Source organism: Neomonachus schauinslandi, chromosome 6 (assembly GCF_002201575.2).
Source record: "Neomonachus schauinslandi chromosome 6, ASM220157v2, whole genome shotgun sequence".
In the NCBI taxonomy this organism is placed as follows: Eukaryota; Metazoa; Chordata; class Mammalia; order Carnivora; family Phocidae; genus Neomonachus; species Neomonachus schauinslandi.
In genome coordinates this window covers 43832428-43849531 of record NC_058408.1, presented here as the reverse complement: position 1 = coordinate 43849531, position 17104 = coordinate 43832428, and the positions used below count along the sequence as shown (strand labels likewise).

The 17104-nt window shown below is 39.6% G+C and overlaps 1 protein-coding gene across 2 annotated transcripts; it reads left to right on the top strand.

Annotated features, from left to right (window-relative positions):
• Positions 1 to 8605: 8605 nt before the first annotated feature.
• On the top strand, positions 8606 to 16765 carry ARPC5 (actin related protein 2/3 complex subunit 5). 2 transcript variants are annotated; one of them, XM_021682578.1, is made up of 4 exons: positions 8606 to 8970; positions 11335 to 11407; positions 13424 to 13600; positions 15392 to 16765. In XM_021682578.1, the coding sequence occupies exons 1-4, from the start codon at positions 8828 to 8830 to the stop codon at positions 15452 to 15454; spliced, it is 456 nt and encodes a 151-aa protein (XP_021538253.1). In that variant the 5' UTR covers positions 8606 to 8827; the 3' UTR covers positions 15455 to 16765. The 2 variants fall into 2 exon arrangements, with proteins under 2 accessions (XP_021538253.1, XP_044772318.1); XM_044916383.1 differs by having other exon boundaries at positions 11326 to 11407.
• Positions 16766 to 17104: the final 339 nt, after the last annotated feature.

Sequence of the window (17104 nt, the reverse complement as noted above, 5' to 3'; positions counted from 1 at the left end):
CAGGCTACAAAGAATTCAGTTAAAAACATAGTCTGAAGGGGCGCCTGGGGGGCTTAGTCAGTTAAGAGTCCAACTCATGATTTCAGCTCAGATCATGATCTCAGGGTCCTGGGATCGAGCCCCAAGTTGGGCTCCATACTCAGCAGGGAGTCTGCTTGGGATTCTTTTTCTCTCTCCCTCTGGCCCTCCCCCCACTCGCTCTCCCCCCCCCCCCCTCTAAAAATAAATAAATAAATCTTTAAAAGAAACATTAAAAAAAAAACCATCGTCTGAAATCTAAGATGAATTTGTATTTCAATGGTATATAACAAAGGGAGAAATGTTGCCTGAACTACAGGAAAGAAAAGTGCCTTTTGGCAGTTAAATTTTTGTACTAGTTAGACATGTCTGGAACTAGGAAGAATGTCACTGACAGGTCATGAGTCCCTGGCCAATATAGTCAAGGCTTCAAAAGACTGTTAAGAGAGCATAAAGATATATGGCCCTAGGTATGTAGTCTCTCTTTCCCCTTTGGTAAAACAAGAGATAAGACTAGTTCATAATAAGGTCCTTTCAGCTCTATCCGTTCTAAGATGGCTTGGATCAGAACAATAGATCCATGGAGCAAGCTTTTACAGTGCAGTGACCACACTTCTTACTCACACACAATGGATTCTTGGTCACATCAGGCTGGCCCAGGGACTTAGGGAAGAGTAAAAGTTGGAATGTTCCACCTCTCTTCAGCAAACTGGCATTAGTGATAGTGAAGAATTATCACTGCAGCCACACTTATGGAAATTCCAATAAAGGAAACACAAGCCAATAAATTAAGCAGCTAGTGGTGTGGTGATCTAAAAGAGGCAAGGGGTATGTCCCAAGAAACTGATGAGGGTAGAGGAAGGGGAACCCTACCTTTATGAATCTACCATGATGCAGGTTTGCCTCTCAGTTTTGTAGGTTCAACTACCTACTTAGTCAATACAGAGAGAATGAATCTATTAACCAGGGCAGACCTGGATTAATAAAGCTCCCAAGACTGACATGTAAAAACGGAAGGCTGTGTACTGATTTCCAGTGAGACTTACAACGGGATATGCAACCAGATAATTCAAGTGGTCTCGCCTGTACAGCCTCTCCATGCAGAGAAGCTACCTCAGAAGCCAAATTATAATCAGAAGGTTGCTTTGTGGATTAGGGGAGTTCATTATTTGAATCAAATGTTTAGTGCTACCACAGTCTGCTTACCAGGGACACTGTGCCTAAAATGGTGGGCTCTGCCCAAGGGCACCTGACCCCCGGACAGTGTTTAAGTGGGGGGAGACTACAGGAGACCACAGAAACCTTTATAACCAACTCCTGTCATGACTAGTATCGATTCTCTATAGATGTTAATGTTTTATCAAGCTACCATCTAATCCTGCTGGCCTGGGAGCAAATCCTATCTCTTTAAACAGCTGTTACATATCTTTTTTGATTCGAAGCACATGAAATCCAAAAAGTTTAGCTCAAACAATATCATGTTATGCATCTTATTTCCAAAGGTTTTAAGGAAAACTACATGGTAACTTATACTAATTACAAATAATATTATGACTGCCTAACATTTAGTGAGAACTATATGTCAGGCACTTTTCTAAACAGTTACATGTATTAACTCATTTAATGCTCCCCATAATCCTATGAGGTAGGTATTATCATAATATCTATTTTCAAATAAGGAAATTGCAGCACAGAGAACTCATGTAGTAAAGGTTGAGCTAAGATCAAACCCAGGAGCTCTAGCTCCAGAATCCCAGTTCTTAATCACTATGCTTTAATGGCTCTCAAAATAGCAACAACATGGACTCACTACAAAGCCTGGGAAAATCAATACCCATTTTTACCCACATTGAGGCCTTTCTGTAGTTCTGCTCAGACTATTGCATCAACAGGCATCCTGTAGACTATGGGAGCTAGGGAGGCTGGGTGGGCTGGGCTGGAGAACTTAAGTAGCTCTAGATCCCAGAGTTTTGGCACCCTCCTCATCCCCTACTCCTTGTTTTAGCTAGAGCCTCATACCAAACATACGTCCTGAGATTACCTTAACTTGATGTCTCTGACTCTCAGGGATGTACAAAATCACAGACCTGAGGCAATGGAACATTGCTTTATTACTCTATTTAGTTAATTAAGTGGAATTGGTGCCTCAAAAAATTAAAAAGAGAATTATGTGATCCAGCAATTCTGCTTCTGAGTATATAACCAAAAGAATTAAAAATGGGGTCTCAGATATCTGTATACCCATATTCATAGCAACATTATTCATAATAGCCATAAGTAATCCAAGTGTCCATCAGTAGATGAATGGATAAAGAGAATGTAGAATATACATACAATGGAATACTATTTGGCCTTAAAAAAGAACGACATCCTGACACATGCTAGAGTTGTGAATGAATCTTGAGGAAATCAAACTAAGTGAAATAAGCCAGCCACAAAACAAAAAACAAAAAACAAAACAAAACAAAAAAACCAGGTACTGTATGAATCCACTAATATGTGGTACCCAGAGCTATCAAATTTATAGAGACAGAAAGTAAAATGGTTGTCTTTGGGGGCTGGGAGAGGAGTGGGGAATGGGGAGTTATTGTTTAATGGTACAGGGTCTCAGATCTGCAAGATAAAAAAAGGTCTGGATATGGATAGTAGGGATGGTTGTACAATAATGCGAACGTAATATTACTTAAAGGTACACTTAAAAATGGTTAAGACAGTAAATTGTATGTTATGTGTATTTTGCTACGACTTAAAAAAAATTAAGTGGAATTATTCATCAACACCTACTGATCTCTTCATATACTAAAAAAAGTGACATCTTTTGTGATAGACTAAATATTAGGTAACAGGCTCTCTGTCTATCTCAAAATACTGAGATAAGGTGGGGAAAGCTCACAAGTACCTGAAGAACAAATGTCTTTTAAAAAATCATTACAATAACAAGATTTTTTAAGTTCACAGTTTAGAGTTCATTTCAAGCTATGAAAAGCCCTGTGTAGGTTTATGTGGACCCTGATACTTAGTTATATCCTTATTTTTAGCACAAAGGTAAGCAGTACAGTTGGGAATAATGAGAAAGACTTACTGAATAGACAGTGGTGATTAAAAGCACGAGCTTTGGAATGTGACATACCTAATTACCATACCAGTCTGCCATATGCTAGTTGAGTATCATTGGCTGAGTCACATAACCTCTCTCAGTCTTTGTTTCCTCATCCATAAAATGGACACACTAACTCCTAAGCCCTAGAGCTACTCTGAGGATTAAATAATGTAAATAAAGAGATTGTTTACCAAGTCTAACACAAAACAAACATCAAGCAGTTGCTATTATTAATAAAATATTAATAGAATAAGGATAGTAGAAAAATAGGAGTTGCAGGATCTTTCAAATTTTATCAAAACTAAATTTTATTTTCTGTAAGAAGTAAAGATCTATTACTAGCATTTGTAACAATAAGGTTAGGGGGAGAAAAAAGTTTGATTTTAATATTTTGCTTAAAGCAACAAGAGAAGCAATAAGTCCATGGTCATGCAAGATATTAAAATAATTGTGAGAAAATATTTTGTGCAACTTTTTGCCAAAAAATTGGCAATCTAGATAGAATGCATGATCTATTATGAAAATATAAATTCTAAAATTGACTCAAAAAGAGAAAAATCAAACAAGTCAATAACCACAGAAGATAGAGATGATCAAAGATCTAACCCTAAAAATATGAGCAAGTCCAGATAATTTTGCAAGCATATTTTATAACTCTCAAAGAAAAAATAGCAGAGAAATTTTCAAACTTTTCCAGAGCATAGGAAAGAAGGTGGAAATCTCAATTCATCTTACAAAGCTATACTAATCCTAATATCAAAATTGAATAGAGATGGCATAAAGAAATACCATGGGTCAATCTCACTTATACATATTGATTCTGAAATCACATAAAGAAAATATAAACTAATCCAATCTATCAAGTAATTAAAACAGTAACCACAGTTTATTCTAGAAATGTGGGAATGGTTCAGTGCAAAAATATATATATAAATAAGGGCGCCTGCGTGGGCCAGTCAGTTAAGCGTCTGCCTTCAGGCTCAGGTCACCATCCCAGGGTCCTAGGATTAAGCCCCTCATGGAGCCCCGCATCAGGCTCCCTGCAGGGATCCAACTTCTCTCTCTCCCTCTGCCCCTCCCAAACACCCTCAATGCTTGCTCTCTCTCAAATAAATAAATAAAATCTTTAAAATATATATATATATAATCCATTATATTTGTAAATTAAAAGATGAAAAATAATATGGTTTTTGTTAATAGGTCCCTCAAAAAAAAGCATTTGATAATTTTAGCAGTCATTCCTAAATATCCTAAAACAATAGGAAATATAAACCAGTAAAATACCAACACTATTTCCATTAAAATAGAAACAAAAAAGAGGGCGCCTGGGTGGCTCAGTTGGTTAAGTGACCTTCGGCTCAGGTCATGATCCTGGAGTCCCTGGATCGAGTCCCACATCGGGCTCCCTGCTCGGCGGGGAGTCTGCTTCTCCCTCTGACCCTCCCTGCTCTCATGTGCTCTCTCTCTCATTCTCTCTCTCTCAAATAAATAAATAAAAAATCTTAAAAAAAAAAAAGAAACAAAAAAGAGATGCCTAATATCACCCAGTTTTTCACTGTTTTTGATAGTCCAACTAATGCAATAAGAAAAAATAAATAAATGAAAGTGATATAAATATTAGAAAAGAAAATGTAAGCTATCCTTACCTCAAATATTGTGATTATATACTATGACAAGAAATGCAACCTTAAAAAAACTGTTAGCATTAATAAGAGATCCCAGCAATGGGAAAGAATACAGAATAAATAAATTTTTAAATTCATAGCTTCTCTTTATATTATCATAAGCAGGTAAAAAAAATAAATAAAAGAGTGCCATTCAAAACAATGTTTAACAAACAAGGTTTATTGTTCCATTTAGCACTAAACGTTTTCCCTGAGACAAGAGTACAGATTAAAAATTTTTAATCTTAGAAGCACTAACATATAAATAAATACAGGTCCCACTGTAAAATAGTTCACCCTAACTACCCTACCTTAGTGTGTAATCATAAAGTTATATAAAGCTAAAATAAATCACAAAGCAAAAATTGAAAGTTTGGAAGGCTGGTGGTTCAACATAGAACCAGTTCATTTGGATATTATGTACAAGCATGAGACCATACTATAGTCCAGGTAACATGCTAAAAAATCATTTTCTATTGTAGTAATTATATTGCTAGAGAACAGTGGTATTACATCACCATTACCAGAAATGAATCTTACTTATTTATTTTATATTTATAACACGTCTGATATATTTGATTAACACTGGCCTCGCTTCCATTTCATTGCTGTGGGATTCAATCAATGTCTTCGTTTGTTAAGTATTTAGTGGCAAAGCTGGGTAAAAGAAGCACATGATAGGTGGAGTACTCAGCTTAAAATATCTGAAAAGAAAGACCTATTATAAAATAGTTTTATCAAAATACTTTCTAATTAAAAAGATCCTTCACTCTTTGCATTATCACAGATAATAAAAAGGAGCTATATACTATCACACAGCATTAACCTTGAGAAAATTCAGACTTAGTCTTACTTTAGTATTCAACCAAACCAGGTTATCTGCACAGTAAATAAGATGTCTTAAAACCTTATGGATCTGTTATTCCAGGGATAAACACTCATTTGGAAAATTAAATAGGGAGAATAATATTATCTAAAATGAATTAAGTACTATGATTAACATAAAAATTTGTAATTCGCAAAAAAGTGCAATAATGTGTATTATCTAATTAAAGCATAATTAAGGACAGGTTTCCACACACACACACATTTCCCTAAAGCTTTATAGATTTAACTGTTAGTTGATTGGGGTAGGGAGGAAATTAATGTGTCCATTAAGAAATACTCAATCTCTAAATATGATTGCAAAATTGTCAGATTATTAATTCATTGGATAGAAATGTTTTGCATACTTACTATGTACTAGGTACTTATCGTTGTAAGACAATAAAAAATACCACATTGGCAAAGGACCTTTTTGACATTATTACATCTCAAATGTATTATGCATTATGCAACTGAAAATTAATTAATTATATTTAACACATTCAACATATAGAACAAAATTCTGAGTAATCAAATCAATTATACCCTTGAGCAACTCGATTTTTTAAATTCCTCTTATTATTCGCTTAAGTTGATTTCTACCCCCAGGATTCTTTCCCAGTTCTAAAATAAGAGAATAGAGACATTTCCTAAATAAGATCTAATACAAAAGAAGAGAAATGTAAGAGAAGGGATACATTAGTCTTAAATCCTTGTTTCTGTTTGTTCTCAATAGCGCTTCTAATGTTCAATTTTCTCTTCAAAGAAAATCTTGATTTAGAAGAACAAAAGAGTACAATCATCTTTAACATCAAAACAAGTATACTGTTTAGCTCTTACCAAAGTTAGCAAAAGACTGAAACTGAGGAAGAAATATTAAACTAAATTTTTATTGTAACTTATATAATGCCACTCACCATGGTAATTAATGGTGTGATACTTTGGTATATGACTTTTTAAAATAAATATTACCAACAGGTAGAAAATTTTCCTTTGCTCTACGAAAACAAAACGTGGGGGAGTGTCCATGTTTTTGCTCATAACTTGAATCTTAACTTAAAGAAATGTCACTTCCACTACCTAAATGATATATTTTCTAGAAGGGTGATTTAATTGAGAAGAGAAAAATGCCACATTGCTTCTTCCTTCCAAGAAGAAAGGATGTATTCCATTCCTGTGAACTTTCTGTCTCTCCATATATATATATATGTATACATATGTATACATGTCAATGTAGATATATATACATATATACATATGTATGCATATCTGTCCAACAAATGTTTGATTTTGAGATCTCTCTTCCTATTCTTACTGATTCATTATGTTCACTGTGACTTTCAAACTGTCTGCCTTTCACATTTTATTCATTCATCAGTGAATAATTGAGTACTTGAATGTATTACGTACCGCCTGCATGCTTAGCATTATATCAGATGTAAAGGAAAATACAAAATAAATATAAGACAAGTCTTTGCCCTCCAGAATCTTCTGATCTCTTCCAGGAGCAAGATAAAACCATTAAGTAATTCATAAGACTAGTGCCAAAATCAATGGTACAGGTAACATGCATTTTACATTTATGTAGAATTTTAGAGCTTCAGAACCCTTTCCTGTACTTAATCCTCAGAACAATCTTGTGAAGTACACATTATTAGCTCCACTTTAGCAACGAGGAGCCTGAAATTCAGAAGAATTTTAAGTGGCATGCCTCAGTCAAATGATTTACAAGTGGAAGTCAAGACTTGAGCCAGGGCTTTCTGACTCTAAGTCCAGTGCTCTTTTCAATACAGCACAGGAAACCAAGGATTGGGGTATTCACAGGGCAACAACCGGCTTTCTGCTAGAGGTGGAATCGAACTAGACCTGATAGGATGTCAGGAAAACGTAAAGCTATCTGAGCAGCGTCCAGCTGAATGTCCAAAATAATTTTATTCTGCAAATATTTTTACTTCAGGGTTATACACACAGCACAACTACCATTTCTTTAGTGTTAGTGCCTTTACCTCCTCAGTAAGAGCTTTGCTCTCAGAAATGAGGGTGTCAAATGTAACGAAAAGCTGGCCTAGCAGAATCATAAAAATCTGAAGTCACAAATATAAATCTTAAAGATCTGGTTTCTACTAATCCTCACACGTTTTGCTTCCCCACAGCACCGGAGAGCGTAACTCGCCCCTATCCTTTTCTAGCATTCTTGCTCCAAACAGGCACTTATTTTAAGATGTCAATGACTGACCCTACCCCAAATTCCACAGGTTCGCCCCAGTTTTGCCACCCCAGCCCCTTCCCAGAACCTCCCCCTCCCTCCCAGTGGATATGATACCTAGTTCAGGCTCTGCAGGTGCCGTCGGGATGCTGTCACACACCACTGACAGGTAAGATATGACCTTTCGACTCCGTCCTTGGGGACCTCCCGCTAGCCGCGCAGCGCAGTTCCAACCCCGGAAAAGGGGCTCCCGGCTCTGGAACGCAGCCACCGGCAGCGCACGGTCGGAGGTGATGTCTCTGACAACTAGAACGACGCTGGGCGCCCGGGCGCGCATCACTCCGCCCCATACTCCTGCCAACTGCAGGGGACTTGGTCCGGCAACCGGTCCATCACACCTCAGAGGCAAGTCCGGGCCAGCCGGACCTCACGCAGGACCCCGAGGACAGGTCGCTGGCAGCAGCGGCGGCAGCAAAAGCCACCCGCCCCCAGTGCCCATAGCCGCCAACCTAAGACCCCCCTAGGCTGGACCGCAGAGAAGCGTTGCTATGGAAACCCCCTGAGGATCACGTGATGCCCTCGGACGACCAATTGTCTCTTACCTCTGCCCGCGGCACCGCTTTCGGCCCTCCCTCCGGCCCCACCCCCTCCCGCCCCCGCCTCCTTCGCCCAGCCCCGCCCCTTTCCTGCAGAGAGCCCGCGCCTGCGCACTGCGTCCAGCGCGCTCCCTCCCTCGCGCGCGCTCCCCGGGGAAAGAGTGGGGGCGGCGTAGGAGGCTAGAGAAGAGCATGAAGCTGAGGAGGAAGGAGCGCCGCCTGCGCGCAGGCCCAGAAGCGCCCGAGCCCCGGCTGCCGGCGACGCCCCAGAGCGGAAGAGGGAAGTGAAGGCGCCCGGCTGCGGGTTCCTGGTGGGCTACGCTTACCGAGGTAGAGGCAGCAACCGAGAGGAGGCTTCTGCCACCGGTCCGGTTCGGGGATGTCGAAGAACACAGTGTCGTCGGCCCGGTTCCGGAAGGTGGACGTGGATGAGTACGACGAGAACAAGTTCGTAGACGAGGAAGACGGGGGCGATGGGCAGGCCGGGCCTGACGAAGGCGAGGTGGACTCCTGCCTGCGGCAATATCCTTGCGTCTGCCGGCCTCCCTTCCCCACCCGCCCCTCTCCCGGGACCCCCTTCGACCCCGGGGCAGGGGCGCGGAGCTGCCCCCAGCGGCCCATGACTTAAATCTGTCTCTCTGGGGTCCCCCACTCTTGAGAGGGTAAGGGACACTCCCATTTCTAACCGAGTCGCCCCGAGAACCCAGGGTCCCGCCTCGGAAACTTGCTCTTCTCGGCGCGCCTTCCCCGCCCCGATTCCTGAGGTTGCGGCCGGAGTTGCTGCCGCCGGGAACTGGCGGGGCGGGCCGCGCCCTCCCGACGCGGAGGGAGGCATCTGGTGCTGCCCTCTGGCTCTCGGGGGGCGCTTAAGTTGTCCTCCCCAGGACGGTGATTTCCGGAGTCACCGCGGCTCCAGAAATTTGTGATTGGGAGGAGCAGGCTGCTTGTGTTTTGGCGGTTTGGTTTTGGCAGGATTAGGAGAGTTTATTCCTTGCTGGGAGGGATGGGGCGGTTTGCAGAATTGAGGCCCTCTGTCTGTCCTTTTAGCCCCTGGGCCTTTTTTTAAAAAAATCATTATTTAAAAAGGGAAAGGAATTTGGCAAGATAAAGGTTGCAAGATAGAGAATTTGTTAACCGGGGGAAAGGGAGTGTGTACAAAAAACCAACTCCCAAGAAGGAAGCTTGTAGGCTTTTACCTGCTAAGCCGGGGACAATGGAAAGGAGACAGGGATGGCATATGGAGAATCCCTGGAAATATTTAAAATAAACCCCAGTGAATAAAACAGACGATGAATAAAATAGACGATGAGTCATTTGTACAAAGCAGAATCATTTTTGTAATCCTGAAGCCGTTTCCATTTCAGTTAAAATGTGGCTGTCAGTTCCTGGTTTTTGTTTTTGCATATTTGAATATTCATAAATTCGAGTGAGCATTTGCATCACATCTTTTTTAGAAAAATGTAAATGTTGGAACAACTCATGCTGTAGTTTTAGAGATTCTCAGTTACTGAATTCACTCAGTTCTAATTATTCTTGAATGTATTCATAAGGTAAGGAAGACTCTTTAAACCCTTTCCTCATCAATGTCCTATTAAAGTATAATGGGGAAATATGAGTGAAAATATTAGTTGTAACTATATCTAGTCTTAAAGGCACCTAAAATACAGCACTAAACATCAGTATACAGATGTTTCTTTGATTTCCACAACTTTCACAGTCAGCTGTTGCTATTTTGCATTATTTAAATACTTAAACGCTTTAGGTCTTAAAAATGAGCCAGTCTGCAGAAGGCGTGCTTTCCTAGAAGTTCGTTAACCCTTGAAAATAACAGCTTACCACCACCTATAGGGGTTTTTTGTTTTGGGGGGTTTTTTTGGTCAGACCTTTTTTTTCTTTTTCTTTTTCAAACATAAGCAGTGAACATTATTCCGTCTGAAAACATTCTTTGTGATGGATAAATGATGTGAACTAACTTTAGGTTGATGGGTGATGACTCTTGACTGGTACTGCTGTATCCATACAGTGGATCTGCTTTTTAATCACTTTATCTAAAAATAAAAAGATAATTGTCTCTTCTTCTCTTGTTGGAACCAGAAGAGACAAGCTCTGGGTCAGGCCCTGCGGATTGAGGAACAAGTGAACTCTGTGTGGTTTTCCTTTTAGGGGAATGACTGTATATTCTGACAGTCTCATTGGCCTTCCGAGTCTCATACTTGCTAACGCACTGGTGCTTTCAAAGACTAAATTTAATAGGTATGACCTAAAACAGTTTTAATAACCTTTATGAAATATAAGAGAAAATACACAAAACAAAAATTAAGCTTCTACCTAAATGTCATTGAATTACATCTTTTGTAATGCCTCTTTTCATTAATATTGAGAGATTGCTGATGTATATCATTTAGAGTGCTAGAATAATCACCAGCATTTTCTGCCGGCATTCAGTTCATACACAATATAATTCTAGCAAAAGTTTGGTCTTTGTTTTTCCAGTTAGAATCACATAAAAACACCTTTTGGTTGAGGATATGCTGTTTCATTTTGGGACCTAATAATTCTGAGATACATATAATTTTTTTTAAATATTACTGGATAATGTTTGCATATGTGTCTTACTGGAAAATAAAAGGCTATCAAAGTGTTCATTTAGTAATTAGAGCCAGACAAGAACTGGTCTTTGCCTTATTACGTGCTCCTGTGTTTTCAGTATTTTACATTTGGTTGACATCATTGAAACCAACATACTGAGTTTTCCAATATTGAACATAGTGACTGTAGTAATTTTTCTTTCTGTGTATAAAATCAAGTCTTAAGAATCAATGATACCTGGTAAACAATGCTTTCCTGAGAGCTGCCCTGTGCCGCTATCCCCTTAACCTCCATCACAGGAAACATGACAGCCGCCCTCCAGGCAGCTCTGAAAAATCCCCCTATCAACACCAAGAGTCAGGCGGTGAAGGTAAGTCAGACACACAGTGATCTCTGCTGGTATCTTAGCTTTCTTACCAAAATCCTCTGAAGTGTCATGAAAGCAACAAATATTTTAACCATTTATTGTCTTTGACATGGACGAGCTTACTATGTAGTTTGATAGGTAAAAATTTACATATTAAAAATAGCACTCTAATACTGAGTTATGAATATAAGAGATCATTTTGGTCTGTTTAATGGAGGCACTCAGGTTGAATTTAAACAAAGGCCTGAAGAATAAACAAAAACTGTACAAAATAAACAAGATTCTATTTGGTTGCTTTTTAGAAATCTTTCTAAATTATGCAAGTATTAAATGTTTATGGAAAACTCAAAGAAGTGAGGGGACAAAAAGGATAATCATCATCCCACTGCCCAGAGATAATCGGTTATTACTTTCTGGTGTTGCTATATGCTTATAGAGCTTTTGTATTAGTTGTGTTTTGTTTTGGGGGGTTTTTGGTTGGTTTGTTTTTTAATAAAAATGGAGTTTTATAACTGTTTTTTTTTTTTTTTTTACAATGTACATGAACATCTTAAGTTTATTTCTATAAGATTTTTTTTTAATGGCTGCGTATACATATGCTGCAGTTTACATATAACTAATCTCCTTTTGTCGTATATTTAGATTATTAACCTTTTGTTGTTGTAAACAGTACTGAAATGAACAATTTTGGGTAAATTGTTAATTTTTTCCTTTGAATGAATTCCTAGAAGTGAATCGCTGGGTTTTAGAATGCACATTTTTTAAGGCTTTTGGTACAAGCGGTATTGCCAAATTGCCCTTCAGAAAAACATGACTAACATTCCCTGCAGCAGTCTTTTCGGAAATTCTGGAGAACGTATTTACTAATTATTTAAAATGAAGCCTAGAGCTCTGGACCCATTGTCTGTAGGAGCCCTAAGGATCTCTTTAATTGAATACTAGTAATAATTTAGGTAAATGCATAATAATTATCTAGGCAACGATGAGAGGAAACATTTTCTTTGGTTTTTGAAAGTGGCGAGGGACGTCATTGAAATTTCAATTTTACCACCTTCTGCTTTTATATGGGTGAGTTTTTATCACAGTTTGTGGGTGGGAAGTTATAGCTGTGGTTGTTAAGAATATTTTTCTAAATTGGGTAATTCCATAGTCTTTAAACTGAAGACAACAATAGGTGGTAGAAACATTCTGTAAACTCCTGATCAGTGGGAATGCCAAAGATACCACTCTTTCTTGAAAAGGCGAAGTGAAGTTGTTGAAAGGGTAAATTAAGTGTTCTCTTTGCTTGGCTTCATGGGTGAAAAAATAACTTTGCTCTTGGAACAGCCTTTTATCAAAGGAAAAAAATCGTAAGTGAAGATCACTATATCTTATATCTTGACGGTAGATAAAAAACTTAAAATAAGTCTTCTTAAAAGCTTATTCTTACTATTTTTGAAGGATGGTTCGGGGTAGAACTGCACTTCATTTTTTCTTTGTCTTCAGGGTTTTTTTGAGGTCAAGAAGTAAAATTTAAATATTGATTTAAGAAAATTGTCAAGTTATCACATCTGTTTGTAAGCAAATCCTTTCAGCTCTCCTTCAGACATGTCAAGAATCTGTCGCCCTCCACTGCTCCCATGCTGGTAGCCAAAGCCAGCCTGTGTTATTGCAGTCCCTTCCAGACTGGTCTCCCGGCTTCTGCCTCGTTCCCTGCCCCCCACCAGCCCCACATCAGCTTGTTCTCAACATGGCAGCCAAAGGGATCCCATTAAAATACAAGTCAGATTTTATCACTGTTCTCAAAACCTTCCAACATCTCATTTCTCTTAATGAAAACCAGAGTCGTCACAATGGCCTGTGGGCTTATGTGGTCTCTCTTCCCACGACCTTTCTGACCTCCTGTCCTACTGTTCCACCATATCGCTCTGGCCCCCAGGGAGTTTCATGTCCTTCAGGTCTTAAATGTCACCTCAGCGTAGCCTTTCTAGAACAACCACTCCACACCCATATGTCTAAATGTTCTTCCTTTATCCCCAGGATCGAGCCGGCAGCATTGTCTTGAAGGTGCTCATCTCTTTTAAAGCGAATGATATTGAAAAGGCAGTTCAATCCCTGGACAAGAATGGTGTGGATCTTCTAATGAAGTATATTTATAAAGGCTTCGAGAGCCCCTCTGACAATAGCAGTGCTGTGTTATTGCAATGGCATGAAAAGGTAAGTTATATTCTCTCACCTAAATAATTATTTTGATTTCTTGGCTGTACATCTTTGTTTTTACAAATAAACGCATGAAAATGAACGTTTAGATTTATGCTTACTAACCTTGATCTTAAGAGATTCTGATTTGCAGCACACATTCAGTGATGAAAACACACACTACAGACATAGTAAAACTCGTCTTGGTCAAGTCACTTGATGGTTCATACAGTGTCAAATAAAGAGCGCTCACTTTTATGGAGAGGGTAACCAGACCTCCCTGTTTTCCCAAGACGGCCCCAGTTTATGCCTGTTGTCCCAACGTAATTATGACTAGTTCCCTTTCACTCTCCAGTACCAGTTGGAGAATAATGTATATGGTCATCCTATTCAGGAACGCTTTCCATTTGTCAGTCACTGTACCATTAGTTGATGTTTCATTAGGCCTCATAATGACCCTATGAGGTATATAAACATCTTTATCATCCTCAATTTAGAGATGAAGAGCCTACTTAAAAACCTAAGCAACCTGGTTCCTGTCCAGTCTCAGGATCATAGCAGACATTGGTGGAGCACTTACTGTATTCCAAGCACTCTCCCAAGCACTTTATAAATATTAACTCCTTTAATCCTCATAAAAATACCAGGAGGAGAAGCTTGCTATCATTCCTCTTTTGGTGGATGGGGAAACTGAGGCCCACGTTAAGTCTTCATTGCTTCCTAACATCAGTCACCAGTTTTTGCCAGTCTTGTCTGCTAAATAATTCTCCAGCCATGCACACAGATACCCTTCTGATGGCGGCTCTTTGCAGCCTCTCTCCCAGTCTGTTGCTGTAACTTGCAACACAGGCCACCAGCTACCAGTTCTGTCTCCCTCGAATCTGTTCTCCACCCAATCGCCAGAATGCTCTCTTAAATCCAGATCTACCATGTCAGTCACCTGCAGAATGAAGCCCAAGTTCCCAAGTCTAGCCCCTCCTCTTCTACGTTGTTCTTCCCCCCGTGCTCCAGCAGTGAGCAGCGTAATAGTATCCTTTCCCAGAATACACTGTACTGTTCCACACCTCTTGACCTTTGCATAGGATTTTCTGTCTGCCTGAGTGCCTCCTCACCCCAGTGCGCACCTCTGTCATTGCATACTTTATATTAACATGCTCTCCTTATATATTTGCCCCTTCCCGGTGGACCAGAAGGTGCTATATCCCTGGCATCTAGCACGGTACCCAATACACAAAAGTATTCAGTAAGTAAGCCGGAGCTTTCAATTCCTGATAATGTACTCAGGACTTGCAGGTTTTGAAGGTAAAGTCAAAATTAAAGTTTCTGGTTCTTAGCTATCAAATAATACATTCTTAGCTTGGGGGGAATAAAAAGAATCTGACAAACTGGCTAATCTAAATGGAACTTAGTTGGGTAGTTGATCCCAGTTTGAATTTCTTCCTGACAGTGCTAAGAAGAGAGCAAAATCAAAGTCCTAAATTGACATGTGAGCACCCGTTTTAGGCAAGCTCATGCTGTAAATCCTTAAGAACATCCCATAATGTGAAAACAACATACTAGAACGCCAGCTAGTGTCTCACTGGCACGTGGGTGCATGAGGCAGGGACTCCGAAGGTGGTGTGGGTCGCTGTGTCCCCAGTATCGAGAGCAGTGCCTGGCGCATGATCGGTGTTCAAGAAATGTTTATGAAAATTAATGAATCCAAAGCCGATAGTTGCACACATTCCTCCTTTAAGAAAAATGTTTTACTTGGTATGAGGATTGACCCTTTATGATTCCGTCAGCATTTACATTTTTGTTCGTTTTTAGGCACTTGCTGCTGGAGGAGTTGGGTCCATTGTTCGAGTTCTGACCGCAAGGAAAACCGTGTAGTCGGCGGGAACTGGACAGCCCGTGGGTGTGGGAGTTGCTGGTACAAAGACCAAAACAACCAAATGCCACCGCTGCCCTTTGGGTAGCGTCTCTTTCTCTCAGCTTTGCCTTCTTGCTTCCTTTTTCATATCCGTAAAGAGCAAAATCACATATCAGTTTTCCTTTCATGAAAATTGGGATAATAGAGAGGAAATGTTTATGAACAGGAGTGTTTCATGCTCTCAAAAACGATTTTGGTGTATACCTGTCTGTATATAGTATAATTTGCCTTCAAGTTTAATTGTGCAATTTTAACCCCTATCGGCTGGTGGGGTTTTGTTTTGTTTTGCATTTTTTTTTAAGTGTTTTGTTTTGTTTTTGACTAATAGTGAGGAATTTGTTCAGAATTTGAGGCCAGTTTCCTAACTCCTTCCTAGCCAGGAAATGATCTTTATAAAAAATATATTTGAGAAACTGGCAGCTATTAACGTTGCAAAACTGGACCATAATTCCCTTATTTAAGCAAAATGTGTTTCTGGAACAAGTGGTGGGTGAACACCACTCCCAAGTTCCAGTTTTGTTTCTGCTTACCTCCAGATCATGTGAGCTTAAGTATGCTTTTTCCTCTCTGCATCCAGTAATCATGGCCTCTCGATTTCTTTGTGGTCTCCAGGGTCCAGAGCAAGGAGTCTTGCTCTACAAAAATGTATCTATGAAATGCCAGAGCCTGTTTGGCACGGGCATAAAACTTTGTTCTAATAATATGACCCAATTTGGGGAAACTACTCCAAATGAGAAAAGACATGGAAACAATGATGAAGTTCAAACTCTGGGCAGCCTCTGAATGAAACGCTGTTTTCTTTAGAAATATAATAGCTGCCTTAGACATTATGAGGTATATAACTAGTGTTTAATATGCCCTATAAATGTCTTCAGTGTTCTTCAGGGTAATTAGGATCTTAAAAGATTTGGTTCAGATCCAGATACATACACATTCTGTATTTTTAGCTCAGTGGTTTTCAAAAAAGGAAAATGTCACACAGCAAAAAGTGTTTACTTTGTTGGACAAACCAAATCGGTTCTCAAAAAATGACCGGTGCTTATAAAAAGTTATCATTCAGTAACTCCAGAACAAACCACCTGAATGCATATGACAAAGAGGGAAATCAGCTTGTGTGTAGTATTTACATTGGACACCAGTTTCGTAATCACTGTCTTACGTAAAAACTGGTGGAGAAATTCTAAAACCTCTTTGCTGTTTTTGATAACTGCTTTTTGTTTTGTAAAAATGATAAAAGTTCGGAAAATAAAATGTCAGTGTTGAATAATTTATTTTTCTAACTCTTATTTTAATACTTACGAACGTGTGGTTAATTAAGAGAGAAGATTCCCTGTTTTCCCAGCAGGTTATGGTACTCTTGACAAGAAGTAATTTGGTACAGAAGGTTTCTAAAACTCCTTTACTCACATATAAAGGAGTGGAGTAAAAGAGTCATGGATGAAGGCAGGGCACCGCCAGAGCCTTTGGAATGAGTGATTCCATAGCCCTCCGGATGCCAGCTGAGCACCCGAGTATCACTGCCCAGAGACCGAAACTAGAATGTGCTGAGTAGCCTAGCAGCTGTGGCCCGTTACCCCCGGCCCGTACACCCTTTCTCACAGCGCAGCCTC